General features: G+C 40.5%; 1 protein-coding gene across 1 annotated transcript in view; it reads left to right on the forward strand.

Moving 5' to 3' along the window:
- The first annotated feature begins 2,246 nt into the window (after nt 1–2,246).
- Nucleotides 2,247–15,411, forward strand: part of LOC111862367 (neuropeptide F) — a 64,140-nt gene continuing 50,975 nt past the window's right edge. Inside the window, exons 1-2 of the mRNA XM_023847683.2 lie at nt 2,247–2,376; nt 10,994–11,184. Coding sequence (XP_023703451.1) covers nt 11,009–11,184 — 176 coding nt within the window. The 5' untranslated portion in view covers nt 2,247–2,376; nt 10,994–11,008. The remainder of the gene's footprint in view (nt 2,377–10,993; nt 11,185–15,411) is intronic.

The following is a 15,411-nucleotide window of genomic DNA, read 5'->3' on the forward strand; positions in this document are numbered from 1 at the left end:
ATTTTGTAAATTCAGTCATTTAGCAATGGCTTTACAGCCCTGTGTTTGACCCTGACCTTTTCTTCAGTTTCGTAATCTGTTTTTGCACAGGCGGCAGGCACCTTGGACGAGTGATCACGCCGTCGCAAGGCCTGTACCTATTATTATTATTATTATTATTATTATTAGAGGTTGTGGGTTTCCCCATGCACTTAGAACAGTTATTGGTCCATTGTGCGTCCCCCTTTAATTTCTACTGTCGCCATACCCTACCGGTACTGGTGCGTGCTATCAGCCCCGTTCAGCCAACGAGGTCGGCCCTCGGTACCTGATATTTCCCCCATCTACCAGAGGCATTGGAAACTACTTGGGCGGGAAACTTGTTGCCATTTTTTCTCAGAGGTCTCCTAGAGACATGAGGATCTTTTACGTGCCGTAAATCTACGAGACGGGACCCATGGCTTAAAGTCCCTCCCGATGGACTTCTTCCCTGAATTTTTCCGCCATTAAAAATTCCACGACCTCCGCGTACCTTGAGTCATGAGCTGGGAAAGTTACCCCTAGACTACGGAGGCCGCTCAAGGTCTGTACCTAACACAGAGACCAAAACAAACACAGAATAAACGTACACACAGACATCCATGTCTTGAGTAGGATTAAAACCCACGACCCCAGCGTTCGAGCGAGCTAAGGCAGTTCATGCCTCAGACCGCGCGGCCACTGTGGACTGAACATGTACTAAATTGAGAAGTTATCATCCAGTCTGATTTTAGTGGACATTGAACATCGATATATATGAAGCAATAATTCTTGAACTTTGTTTTTTACGTTCGTCTGACATGTTTGCTTCGAGCAGTTGGCAGTACGACAAAGTGCTATCCGTGATAGCCTTCGTGCGAGCTCTCCGTCTTGCCGTAAAAACAAACACAAAACAAACTCTGTGGCCTGTAGTCCGCAAGCGAAATATACCGACCGAGCCACGGCCACTTGTCTAGTGCCGTCTTGCAGTCAGCGAGCAGGAAAAGTGAGGAGCAAGAAAACGTGTGTATGGCCGGCTTAAGTACGAGTACATAAAGAAGTTGCAGCAAATTTTGTTTTATATACCTTCATTTTCACACATTTATAAATATTGCTTCCTGGATTTTTCTTCCTGTCCCAGACGTACGTGGTCGTGGTAATTATAGTGCCTTTATTTGTATGGTACATCACAATATGCAGAGTAGCAAGGTGTAAACATTCATTTACACATATCCCTGATCGGTCAATACGCAAGCTATCGACTAAGATGCTTTTATTTATATGTCTCATACACCCGGCTTATCTTCATAGCTAGCTAACCCCAGTCACTGGACATCTCTTTCTAAGTGACGCAACTAAGTGTGTGTCTTCCCTACCCACTGACCTGAGGACAGAAACAGATCCAGTTTCCGAAAAGTTATGTTTTCTACTTTCTAGAATAACGGACGATGGACAAAGGCAATTCTGAGTATTATACACCATCGTCAGAACACTTGTTTGGGGCACGCGATAGCGTAGTTGGTTGAGGCACTATGCTGCAAACCGGAAGGTCACGAGTTCAAGTCCCGATGAGGTCACTGAATTTTTTCTATTAACCTAATCCTTCCAGCCGCAATATGGCCCTGGGGTCGACTTAGCCTCTAACAGAAATGAATATCAGCAATCTTCCTGGGAGTAAAGGGCGGCCGACACGTAAGGCTGACAACCTTATCGCCATCTGTGAGGCCATTGTCTAGAAAATGTGGGACCCTCAAAGTCTCACAACCCTATGGGCCTCCACGGCCTGTTACAGGGATAGCTTTACATATTTTTGTCGTCAGAACCCTTTAGAATCTACGGGCAATAAAGTGTTTGTATAGAACATTAATACTTTGGACTCGCATCTTTGTAATTTCCGCATCTTTCTCCCGCCTTCTGAATTACGTCTGTAAATAAAACTGTAACAGAGGTAATTCCTTCCTTACACAACATTTCTCATTGGCCATAAACCTCATTCTTCGTATACTTAGCCCTTTAAGAGAAAACAGTCATTGTACATTTCACAAGGAGACTTACGAGTATGCTCTCTTTAGAGCATTCGTCTCAATTTTTGTAACTGGCCCGCAGTCCTGTAATTTAATGTGGGTGCCAGGTTAACGCGTGGAGAAGGTGTCCTCTCATAGGCTGGACCTCTAATGACGTCACGACGTCGAAGACGGGGGCGGGAAAAGCGGAATGCTACTGCACTGTGCTGTGTGTATAAACCATATATAAGGCGGAAGCAACGCTCGTCCCGATGCCACACGACGGATATTGTTGCCTGAGCGCTAGCAACACGACGACGCAGCTTGCCGGTCGTCTCTTGATTCTGTCACCTACGCTTCACTTCTGAGGAGAAAGGTAGGACTTGGTGTTCGGTCCACATTTCAATACGTCTGCAGGTTTCCGTGAGTAATATTTGAGCGTTTCTTTTCTTTTTCTTCCGGATTTAGTGAAAACAGTATTTAAGCTAAGTATATATTGCTGTCTCGTCACCAAAATGCAGGACAAAGTCATTGCATGAAGATAGGAAACAGATGTTTTGAAAATGTGGCACAGTTCAGATATTTGGGAACGACTATAACAAACGAAAACATGATTCAGGAGGAAAATAAGAGGAGACTGAACTCGGGTAATGCTTGCTGCTGTTCAGTCCAGAACCTTTTGTCGTCTCGTCTGTTGTCCAAAACACATAATATTAAAATATACAAAACTATAATTTCGCCTGTTGTTCTGAATGGGTGTGAAACTTGGTCTCTGGCATTAAGGGAGGAACATAGACTGAGGATGTTTGAGAACAGGGTGTTGAGGAGAATATTAGGACCGAAGAGAGATGAAGAGACAGGAGGTTGGAGAAAACTGCATAATGAGGAGCTTCATAACTTGTACTCTTCTCCGAGTATAATTAGAATGATCAAGTCAAGGAGGATGAGGGGGGCAGGGCATGTAGCACGAATGGGGAAGACGAATGCATATAGGATACTGGTGGGAAAGGTATAAGGAAAGAGACCACTGCGAAGAACAAGGCGTAGGTGGGTGGACTATATTAAAATGGATCTTAGAGAGACAGGATGGAATTGTATTGATTGGATTGATCTAGCGCAGGATAGAGACCAGTGTAGGGCTCTTGTGAACACGGTAATGAACCTTCGTGTTCCATAAAATGCTGGGAAATTCTTAAGTAGCTGCAGAATTGGCGGCTCCTCAAGAAGGGCTCAGCTCCATAAGTATGTATTATTTAAACATGGATTATATTTGTAATAAAATTGAGAACAATGAATAATCTTTAGCTCCTTGGATTTCCTTTTTAAAATGCCGAGGCTATTAAACGGAATATTTTAAACGACTAAAAATTGTGGGTTTTATGGGGAAAAAACAGGTTTATTTCAAAGTCTTTTGTTTTCTCGACTTTTTCTAAAGACATAAACATTTAAATATGCAATACTATAATTTACCTATAATTTGATATGGACGTGAAACTTGGGCTTACACTTTAAGGGAAGAACGTGGACTGATGATATTTGAGAACAGGGTCCTGAGGATAATATTATGACCTAAAGCTAACTGACAGGAAGTTAGATGAAACAGGTTAATGATGATTTCCGTAATTCTTATTATTCACAAAATATTATTAGGATAATCAGACCACGGAGATGAGAGGCTGGTCTTGTAGCACGGAGGAGAGATAGACATGTATGGGAGAATGCTATTAAAATAGATATTAAACGAATATGATGGGAGAGACCGTGCTGGATGCATATGGCTCAGGATAGGGACGACGGATGAACCCTTCTGAATATGATAATGAAATTTTTGGTTCCATAAAATGCTGAGAATTTCGTTAGGTCAGGATTTTTGTTTCTCAAGAGGGATTTAGCCCCATGGATATGGCAATAAATGATTTGCCCCTAAATTTAAGAAGAGCCAACAAATGTTGCTGTCACATTTACTGCGAATCCTCCAATCATTTTTAAAAATAATGAACTTTTACTTTCAGACTTAAGAAGAAAAAACGTATGCTCTTAGCATGCAGAAATTAAGCTTGTATTCGATTTATGAAAAATAATGAAAACGTCATTCCTCCTACAAATAAATTTATTTAAAAATATTTTATTATCCGGTTACATACTCTTAAAATTCGAGATCTTCTTTTCAGCCGGTCCTCACTGCTACACTATTAAATAACTGATGCATAGCGTTAAACTTGTCCAAAAGCGGCACATCTGCCGGTATATTGTATTTTTCAATTTTTATTTTTATGTTTTTATTTCTGTTCAGTAGAATACCGGCAAATAATTCTTTACGAAAAAAGTTTGCTGACTGTAAATAACCATCACTCGAGACACACAAAATTTTCCGGTCACACAACATATGCATTTTTCTGTGTTCTCGCATTGTTTTTATTTATAATAGCTAAATGTAAAAATAATTTTGAATTGTAATTTTCAACTAAAAAAGAAGTGACCTGTTAGACTAAATTATATGAATGTTACATGTATATCTTTTAAGATAAGATAAGATATTAAGATAATTTACGGCCTTAACGTGACCAATATATGCCGAAAAATATGGCTCATTGTGGAATAATTAGGAAAGATTATTAGATATGTGATGGGAAAAATTATATATATGTATGTTAAATCTCATAACATGAACCGACCATTATAAAGTATTTAGTACTCGCTGACGAAATTGTGTCGTATTTCACACCATAAATAAAGGACAGGAATTCCTGAATTCGTTTCTCTCCAAAACATTGCGCCGAGAATTTATCGTACACAAAACAACAATGAAATATTTTTTTCCATGTGTATTTCATTTGGCATAAAACCGCGTAATCCATTAAATATATGTTGATTCGTAAATTTGAAATCTCCGTAAACCTAATTTAACGGATTTTAACGAATACATAAATAGGAACGTAACAATATATGGTTTTTCAAATGTCTGGCCCCAACCTCATTCAAAACAGGTCTTCCAAAAAATGCACGAATTTTTGTTTATAAAACACAAATGCAAATTAAAATTGTTTGCCATTATTTGTAGAAATGTCATCGGGATATTTCCGAATACAGAAAATACTTTTATTCTGTCTACCACTCAGTTGCAAATCTATCATCTGTCATCTGTTTCTTCTGTCGAGGAAGTCAACATTTCGCAAAGAGGACGTGGAACAGCGATATTCTCTGTAGGTACATGATGTGAATTTTTCTGAGGTTAAGTTTTTATGGTTTTCCTCAGTCTGTGGATAAATGACGAATTAATGTGTTGCATCAGACCACGACCTCCTCCTTCCATATCCTTGGATCCTCATGAAACTCGGTATGACTATCTTACGGGGAGAGACAGTAAATAGGTCACAAATTGTTATAAAACTAAAAACATGTGATATTCGAACCTGAAAAACATTTATTTCCGGACACTTCCCACCGTAAACAGGAAACATTTCTTTGTGAATACCCTTCACACTAAGTTCTTTTGCTCACAAGAAACGCAAACAGAACGCTACTCTGCTATAGTGTGACCCTGAATCACGGTCGCCATTTTGACTACTGAAACCAGCCTCTGAACATGCGCATGCGCTTCTGCTACCTAGACTGTCATTACGCTTGACTGTGCTACTACCTAGTGATATAGAGAGAAAATCTATTACGTCCATTACAGCTGTTTTACTTCCATTTGTGACGTATATACTGACTCTCCCACTTATTACTGGAATACACCCTTTATATATGTTTATTACAATTCCATGCCATTGGTAACACAATATTGACAGCAGTGCAAACTTCAGAGGTGGAAGAAGAATTAAATCCATTTAATGAAGAACCTGGAATGTTAACTGATGAGCCATTGAGCGGGCAGTCCTGACTCGGGAAGAAGTTCTCTCTCTGCGTAAAGTAGCCGAAAGCAAACGGGAATTGGAAACAAACGTTTCAGTTAGTTACGAAGCTGGGTGTTACGAATTTGGTGCTGAGAAAGATCGTAAATATATCTACAAAATCAGTATATAAAAAATAAAAAATAAATAAAGGTAGCCCTGTATCACGCCGCGGAGGCCCATAGGGTTGTGAGATGTTGAGGTTCCTACATTTTCTAGACAGTCAGCTGTCAGGTTGTCAGGCTTACGCGCCGGCCGCGCTTTACTCACCAGGAAAATTATTTAATTAATTCCTGGTACTCATTTCTGTTAGAGGCTGAGTCGACCCCAGGGCCATAGTGCGGCCGGAAGGATTAGGTCACTTAAAAAAATATAATGACCTCATCGGGACTTGAACCCGCGACCTTCCGGCTTGTAGCACAGTGCCTCAACCAACTATGCTACCGCGTGCCCCCTACATCTTATACACAGCACTCGAAACTACACATAATTACAGCGCTACCGCTGATCTACATATTTGACAGTTCACTGCTGCAAACACATTAGAGTTCTCCGTCTTCAGTAGTCGTATCCTGGCAACGGATTTATAACGGTCTCACTGTAACTTCAAATCACACTATGAAGTTTTCTTTGCACAGCCTAATTCCTTTCTTTCCATCTCTTCTTAATTATTCTGCCAACTGCCAACTCCGGAGAGTCAACTCAATTCTAATTCTAGTTGCGTGAGATCCTCGTTGCATAGCCTAGGGGCTCAATGTTCTGAGAGGTCACAGTATCGGTCATTCCAAGCAAAATGATGTGTATGTACACGTGTCCTCTTCCGAGCTGTTTCCAAGATACAGCTATTTCACTTTACAGCTCCAAAGTTGTTGATGAGGGAGATATTACGTACTGTTTCTAATAAATAAAAACAAACTCAATGGCCTGTAGTCCGCAAGCGAACTATACCGACCGAGCGACTGCCGTTTGTCGGCGAAGTTAGTGCCAACTTTAGCTGATAGAGAGTGTCGTGTGGTCAGCGTAACGAATCCCCACGGCCGTTAATTTCGATTTTCTAGACCGGAGCCACTATTTCCTTGAAATAGCTCCTCAATTATCCTCACGAGGCTGAGTGGACCCCTTTCCAGACCCACTACTTATCAGAAAATCTGGTAGCGCCGGGAATCGAACCCGGGACTTCTGGATCTGTAGCCAGTAACTCTGACCACCAGACCACAGTCGCGGTATTTATTGTCCAAGTGACAAAGTTGGTAAAATTTACCTGATATAACACATTTTAGAAAAATCCACCGTCAACAACAATGCACTTTACAACTCGTGTTGGGGCATGGCGTGTTGCTCGTCTCTACAGTGTACAGTGAAATAGCTCTGTCTCGGAAACCGTTCGGAATAGAACATATGTACATGTACAATTTTCTGCTTAGAATGACCGATACTATGACCTCACAGAATATTGAACTTTCCTCCTGGGACATTCTGTATATAGTTTGAATTACTACAACGTTGTTAAATAAATTAAACTGTACAACGTTCCGAACACAAGACGATCGTTGTATTGCAAAGAGGTTAAGTTCGCTCACGGGGGTTACCACTCTTCGCATTTTACTGTCAGGTGGAAGTAGACCTTCAAATTCCCTCTTGAATGACCCTTAAGTCACGGAAATAAACCCAGATCGGGCGAATGCGCTCTGTTCATAAAAAGTACAAGTATTTTCAGTATCACTTGAAAGGAGCCGAAGTTATAGCACTAAAGGCTATAGTTTTGTATCCAGAATGTATCAAATTCCACTCTTTCCCACACTATCGGTAATCATGGCCGATGTAGTTCGTGGTTTTCCCCATTCACTCCAAGAAAATACCTGAATTTTAATTTTCATTTCATGCATCCTGTTGTGTTATTGTATTCAATTCTTTATTCGAATCCGTCGTAAAACAACAATATATTTCTTTATTGCTAGTGGGGTGGGACTGAGTCCCTTGTACTGCGGCCACTTCTGGCCTGTTGTACCAGTCCCAGATGATAGGTGAGGATGATTGTGGAGCAATTGGTGGAATGAAGATTGGCAGGGGAAACCGAAGTACTCGGAGAAAACCTGCCCCAGCGTCACTTTGTTCACCACAAATCCCACTTGACCAGACCCTGGCTCGAACTCGGGCCGCCACGGCGGGAAGCCAGCACACAACAACATAATGGTCAAGGTTAAACTTAGCTTGGCTACATGTTTTGGCTTTTAAAGCCATCATCAGGTAAACACATGATCACCATATTCACACACTGCTGAACTGTTACATTATAAAATACATGGCGTAAAAATACAATGAACTACAAACTTATTAAAACGAAAGTTATGGCATAGAATAAAGTTAAAACTCTTCATGTGATATTCTATATCACCAAGTCAGTTTGTTGCAATTTGTTATATTCCCGCGGACATATAGCTGTATATTCAGACTTGTATACATGTAATACACTGCTTGGAGGCCAGTGGTATAGATGTAGTATAGTTCTGACGTTAATTGTTTAGTCGGTGCCTCATCTAACAATGTATTTGTCAGTTCTGTAGGGAATAGAGATTGTTGTGTTGTGACGGACTTTGATAAAGAAATTGTACCTGAATTTTACCTTAAAAATTCACTATTACTACTCCTGCCTCTATCCATAATTCCTTATCAGCCATGAGCCGTTCAAACTGATATTACGATTCATTCATTCATCAGTAATCTCTCAGACGACAGGTCCCCAGTCTCTCCCAAAACAGTTCCTCCACGTCATGCGATCTAGAGCTTTCTCCTTGAAATTAAATTTCCTCTTCTGTCCCCAAGGTCATCCAGCATCTTCTGGTCACTTCTGTCCGCCCCTCTATCTTTCCTTCAATAACTTCTTTTATAAGGCAGTTACCGCGTAAGATATGACCATATCTGAAAAAAAAACAACCACGTTATACAAAGAGTTTTATCGTCTGAGATGTGACCCCGCGAAATGTAGCAGAATTTATTCCACGTTTCGGAGGAATTCACGGCCTCAATCTTCACAGTAGAAGAGTAAAATGAGGAAAATAGTAAGAATTCAAGCAGACTGCTGACAGAATCACCGTTCTCCTTGATTAATTACTTATTGCTTCTGTTGCTTCTACGATCATGAAGGTTGAGGCAATACTCTCCTTCGAAACGTCAGTAAACTTACACCAGACTACACGTCATTACATCCCAGAACACCTACACTTCGTAGTTACCATAGCGATGGGTTGAAAACTCACAGTGACATTATGTAAGCAAAGAATTAATCAATCAAAATTATAATTATCTGAAAAACTCTTTTAAACTTATTGCGCTGATCACCATATTGAAAATTCATGGTGCAGATGTTACACCGAGTATTGACACTTTAAAACGTAATGGTTATTATACACGTATGTGCCGATCAGTGCTGCTCAAACACTGGCATCGTGGGTTCGAAACCCACTGGAGGCATGGATGTCTGTGTGCGTCTGTTCTGTGTTTGTGTTGTCCTGTGTGCAGGTAGCTTCCTTGCGACGGGCTGATCCCCCGTCCAAGGAGGCCTACTGACTGTGTAAGTGATCAGGAAACTGAAAAGCGGCCAAGGTCCAACAAAGGGCTCTAGAGCCGTAAATAGATAGATAGATAGTTTATTTGTACCACATGCTTAATATTAATAATAGAACTCTTTCTTTTTGCGCCACACAATGCATGTTTCACACGATTCTCTGAAAAAAAAACATTAGCATTGGCTATTTCCCTAAGCAGCATTACCCGGTTGTTCTTTCGAAAGCAGATGTAGCGTGTTTACTGTGAGGTACGAATTGAATATTTAAATATTTTTACGAAGAAATTCGTGCTTCAGAACGTCGAGGTAAGCTCAATCTCCTGTGTTGGAATTCTGGACGCTTGAGGTGAGCATGTCGACAGGAACTGCTCATCTGCGTTTGTCATTAATTCAAGCGGTGTGGACGCTCACGTTTACATGAGCATAACATTTCCTCAAATCCCCCAGCACGCTGTTTCTTGTGAACTTTGTATTTCACGTAAAACTGCTTGTCACAGCGTGTTAACTTGACCACAGTGTGGAAACAGGAAATGCAAGAAAGGAAGCGGAAATTAACGGCAGTCTGAATTCTCTCCAAAACCCTGAAAGAAATATTTCTGTTTTAATATAATTCCAAAACATACGTCCGTAAGAGAGCGCTTCATAAATATGGAGCCTGCATGCACAATACAGTTTAGAAATAATCGAATACTTACGTAATATATTTAATAAGCTGTAGTTAATTTGCATGAAACGTGTTTCCAAAGCTTCAATTGCATTATGACTATTTACCTATTTACCAATTTCCCGAAATATGAGACTTAAATGTGAATGAAATATAAATTATTTGTATTTTAAAAAATTTAAAAAACTAAAATCTCAGAATAAGGATCACCCTGTTCCAGACGAATAGAGTCCATAAGGCCTCATCCCATTTTAATATCAACCTATGTCTACATATTTCTAGTGATTTCCTTTTCCTATCAAAACACATTATATATTTCTTTCTCCAAGTCCTTGCTAAATGTCCTGTTCATCTCTTTCTTCCCCCCCCCCTTGGCACTACAGTCCCAGTGGGTCTAGGCCTACCTCCATGAACTTCTCTGTTCACCTGTCCATCTCACCTTATTTTATTTTATACTTCTTCAAGTATATTTAGAATAATAAAGTCAAGGAGGATGAGATGGGCAGGGCATGTAGCACGAATGGGGGCGAGGAGGAATGCATATAGGATTTTTTGAGGAAGTCAGAAGGTAAGAGACAATTGGGAAGGCCAAGACGTAGGTACGTGGTGCTTGCTTCGAATCTCGGCTGGGACACAAACTATCTTTGACAGTTCTAATAATTCTACTCAGTCTCTCCGGACAAATTCAAGGGCAATACCTCAGTTAGACCAGGTACAATTTCGTTTTCAATTACCTATTTATAATTCATGCCACCGTTCGAATACAGAGTCTAGATATTGATATTATCTTTAAATACCTCCCCCCCCCCAATAACCTCACACCCAAATTCGACCGATTCCTTCACCACTGACCGTAGTTTAATCGTTACAGATCACGTGCTTCGAGATGCAGAGCTCCCTGTACTGTCTTCTTCTGTTGGGCTGCGCGCTGGTCCTCATACCCAGCCTTACTCCCAGCGTGTCGGCCAAACCCACGGACCCTGATCAGTTGGCAGCCATGGCGGACACCCTCAAGTATCTGCAGGAGCTTGACCGCTACTACTCCCAGGTTGCCAGACCAAGGTCAGTTGTGTGAAGATTTTTAAGTCACAGAGGCAAGAGGCCTAGAAATGTTGCGGATTGTTACCACCAGAGTGAGACATTTATTCTATGATACCCCCCCCAGCAAAAAATAGTCCTTGTGGGTATTCTATTTTCTTATCTCTTAAGGGTCATCACGCAAAAGATTATTACTTCCTTTCTTCCGTATCCATTTTATAAATCCCATGTGAACACCTGTTTTGGTTTTTATTACTGGTGTGGGTAATGATTTCTCTTTCCACCACTGTGTCTGGGCCTCCCCTGAAGCCTATCTAGCCTCCTGTCAAATGTTACCCTGATATTTTTTCCCCCGGAATAAGGTGTGGATTTGACACTTTCTTCCATCCAACGCTGAAGTTAAATACGTGGAGCTATACCTCCGCTTCCCAATCTAATGGTGCTTAATTGATCATGACGAAAACCGTTTATATTATACCCGAAGCATGAAGCAATTTTGTTATGCTATCAGTGTGTACATTACACTATTCCCCCCCCCCCTAAATTTGCCTTTTAAGCGTCACTCCAGAGATCGGAGATATCCATCTGTAATTTTTTCTTGTGTATAGTCCAAGCCAGACAGATTTGCCGATATATGCGCGTGAGAAATTTGAAGAAGTAGATGAAGAGACGTGACATAAGCTACTAACGATCGTGAAAGCATGTATCCATCAATTCACACATACTCATGCCAGTGAAAGCAGGGATTACAATGCTTGTATGGAAGTTTGTATTGCAGCAGGAAACGTTGCTGTGTGCGAAGAGAGATGAACGGTACAGTGTAGTCCTTAGGAGAAATGTTGCCTTGTCAGCACGCAATGAGGGGAAAAATTTCGAAACACTTGCACTGCTAAGTAATTTTAACAACATTGCGGCTAAGAGCAGACTGACTACGCAACATAAATTTTTGAGGAAATGGCGGAGAGGAGCAGTGGTGAATTGAATTTTCATGTCGTACACAGCGTCAGAATTATCAGTCAGATGTTACAAACTTATGCTCTCTTAGTTATAGAGGGGAGTCCTTTAGGGACTTGGAAATTGTGAAACCAAATGATTTTCGCAGGATAAATGCGTACATATGACTTTTTTGACTAACCATTTTCCCCATTCCATCGTTTTATGTATTGTTCATACTCACTGGCTATATTTTCATGTTTTTTAGATAGTATGGAATACCGGGGTTCTATTCCCGGTAATGACAAGAGACATTTATTTTTCCACAGCATCAAGACCGGGTCTGGAGCCCACCCAGTCTCCTGTACAATGGGTATAGAAATGTTTTTCCTTGGGGGAAAATCAGCCGGAGAGTGAAACTGACCACTCACCTCCATCTAGTTCCGAGGTGAAGAGCGGTGGAGATGTACCTCCATTCCCTCATATGTGTTTATGGCGTGGTTATTAATTAATTAAAAATAAGGGAAACTTTATTTTTATGTGCATATGGAGCCGAATTGGGGCTCACGAGCTCCATGCAACTGTTTCGAAACGTCAGCACAGCTCACGGAAAGAAACATGTTAAGCGACCATTCTTTTACAAATTACTAAATATAAAAAGTATGCTGCGCGCAAAGCATGTGACTAAATGGCTGTGTCTTTCGATCCACGGCTGTTTTCAGTTTCCAGATTCATGGAAATTACCTGTCACAAACGGTTCCTGCTTTCGGTGCATTTGTCTGTCCCCATAGGCCATACTGATTTCAGTCATCAATGTTCCCAAGTTTTATCATTTTCATTTTTGAGGTCATGAAATATAAAAATAAATTTTATTATCATGCTATTTGCGGACGATCAGTTCTTTCTGGTCAGATTTGTAAACTGTAATATATATCTCAATTTGCAAATTGAATTACACGACTACAGGATTTTCTATGCAGATAAATAACTGAAAAGAAAAATGCGAAGAGTTCAATCTCCTGGGATAAAACGCTGTGTAGCCCGTTGATATTCAAATTTCAAAGGATATTTCCGTTGATATTCAAATTTCAACGGAATTTCCGTTGACATTCAACGAACTACACGACGTTATATGCATGAAGATAGAATTCTTTATAACCACCGCTCAAATGCTGCAAAGAAATCGTGGTTTTTAGAGAAGATGAATTAAAAGAAAAATTGAGAGATCCGAATTCGAGTCCCGGTAAAGGCAATATATTTTCCCCTCTCCATGTCATCCAGACCGGCCCTGGGGCCCACCTAACCTTCTATCCAATGGATACCGGGGGATGTTTTCCCGGAAGTAAAGCGGCCGGGACGTGAAGCTCACCACTCAACTCCAAATAGTGCCGAGGTAAAGAATGTGTGGAGCTATACATCAACTCCTCCATACGCCTTCATGGCGTAGCATTTAATTAGTTAAGCACCGAGACAAATTTACCTTTTTTACCTCTTACCTTCTGCTTTTTCTTACATTTCTTTACTTCTCTTTGTTTATTGACCAAATTTACTTAAATGATCTCAAACATGACCACGAAAGGAAGAGCAGGCCCGCGTATTTCAATTTCGTAGGCGTAACACAAGCCACAGGAAGAGCTAAAGTTGATTCGCATAGAATTTTGCCTTTATTTCCTCCAACAAAGACAAGGCGAGGCAGATAATGGGCAGATCTGGTCTACCTTTATCTTTCCACTGTTTATTTAAAGATGCAATGAGCATCTATGTGTTAGAGACAATACTAAGCATTGTCAAAACTCATGCAAATGTTTTCAGTTGCATACTCATAATACACGCGGGCTGGGTTTGGTTAATTGTCTCGCGTTCTTCTCGTGTAGGATAGTGCCATCGTCTGAGCCCCATTGAAAAGTCCCTGCTGATGCCGGGTGTCGAACTGTGGTAGCTTGCCATTTATTCAGTTAAGAACAACATTGAAGAAAGCAGTCTCCTGGGATTTGGCACCGTGTATACGAGTGCATTAATGCACATGGACAATACTTTGAAGGGGACTAATATACAGTTCAATAAAAATGCAAAAATAAAAAATAACAGAAATAAATTCCGGTTATTTTTGGGTCCCCCCTCGTATGTGCTGTTAACCGACGTCTCACGGTCTCTTCGCTTGCGGATTTCTTATATTTTTTCTTCTACTCTGAAGATGGAGGCGATACGTTCCTCCGAAACGTCGGTTAACACCACATATACACGGTGCCAAATCCCAGATGACTGCTTTCTTCATAGTCACCGCCTTGAAATCCTCAAATCTTACAAGAACAAAATTGTTTGAAAGAGTTCTATTGTCAGGGAAAATGCTCTGAGTGCATTCAAGCTGGTTTCTTGTTTCATTACCCTAAAATCCCGAAAATAAACACATTTTTCTCTGAAACGTCGGTTGAATTTCAGTGGATTGCATTGCTTTACATCCCGGAAGTTAGAGCTGTCAATAACCACCTCTGTGAGAAACTCAGACCCAATGTACTGATGTGTTTTGTATGTTTATCTGGATAAACAGCTGTTAACGTCCTGCGCAAAATTAAAATATGAGTTATTATAGTGGAGACGTGGTGTGTTTCCTGTGAGGTACGAATTGAAGTTTAAAATATTATTAAAAATATATTTGCCTTTCATATGAGTAACTTGATTTGGCGGTATTAGGTTTCAAGGTACACAATTTTATTAAAATTCATTGTACGTTAACGAGAGTGGACTTTCCGTTAGAATACGCATACAGGTATCATGGGCTTGCGTAAACCTGTAATTCTGTTTTAATTAAATATATCCTGTCCACGATTGGGGGGGGGCATTTTGCGTCGCATTAGATAAAATTAATTTTGACGCGGGTTTAAAACATGAAGTTTGACATTTTATAATTTAAAACCACAGTTTCAGAACTCATCTCCCGTGGTCCTGAAATCCCTCCAATGCCATTCTAGTAATTTGATAAATAGAGGGCCCTACTCAGGCTAGATAATTCTAGGGAAGTGTATATGTTTAGCAACAAACATTCGAATTCCTTGCTGCTTTACTCGGCTTACAATTTTACCCTGAAGATGAAGGTAGTGAATTCATCCGAAATTTCGATTGAACTTCTACAAGGCTTTATTGGGTCATATTCCAGTTCGTGATCACTGTTTTGAGAAACTCAAATCCAACCCTGGATATATGGTATAGGTTGAGAGATCAGGGTTCGTACCCATACGAAACAGTATTGAAAATTATAGCCCATTATATTGTCACATTTTTTTCTTTTCCTTGTCACTACAGCCCCAGTGGGCCTAGGCC

Source organism: Cryptotermes secundus, unplaced genomic scaffold (genome assembly GCF_002891405.2).
Source record: "Cryptotermes secundus unplaced genomic scaffold, Csec_1.0 scaffold550, whole genome shotgun sequence".
Taxonomy (NCBI): domain Eukaryota; kingdom Metazoa; phylum Arthropoda; class Insecta; order Blattodea; family Kalotermitidae; genus Cryptotermes; species Cryptotermes secundus.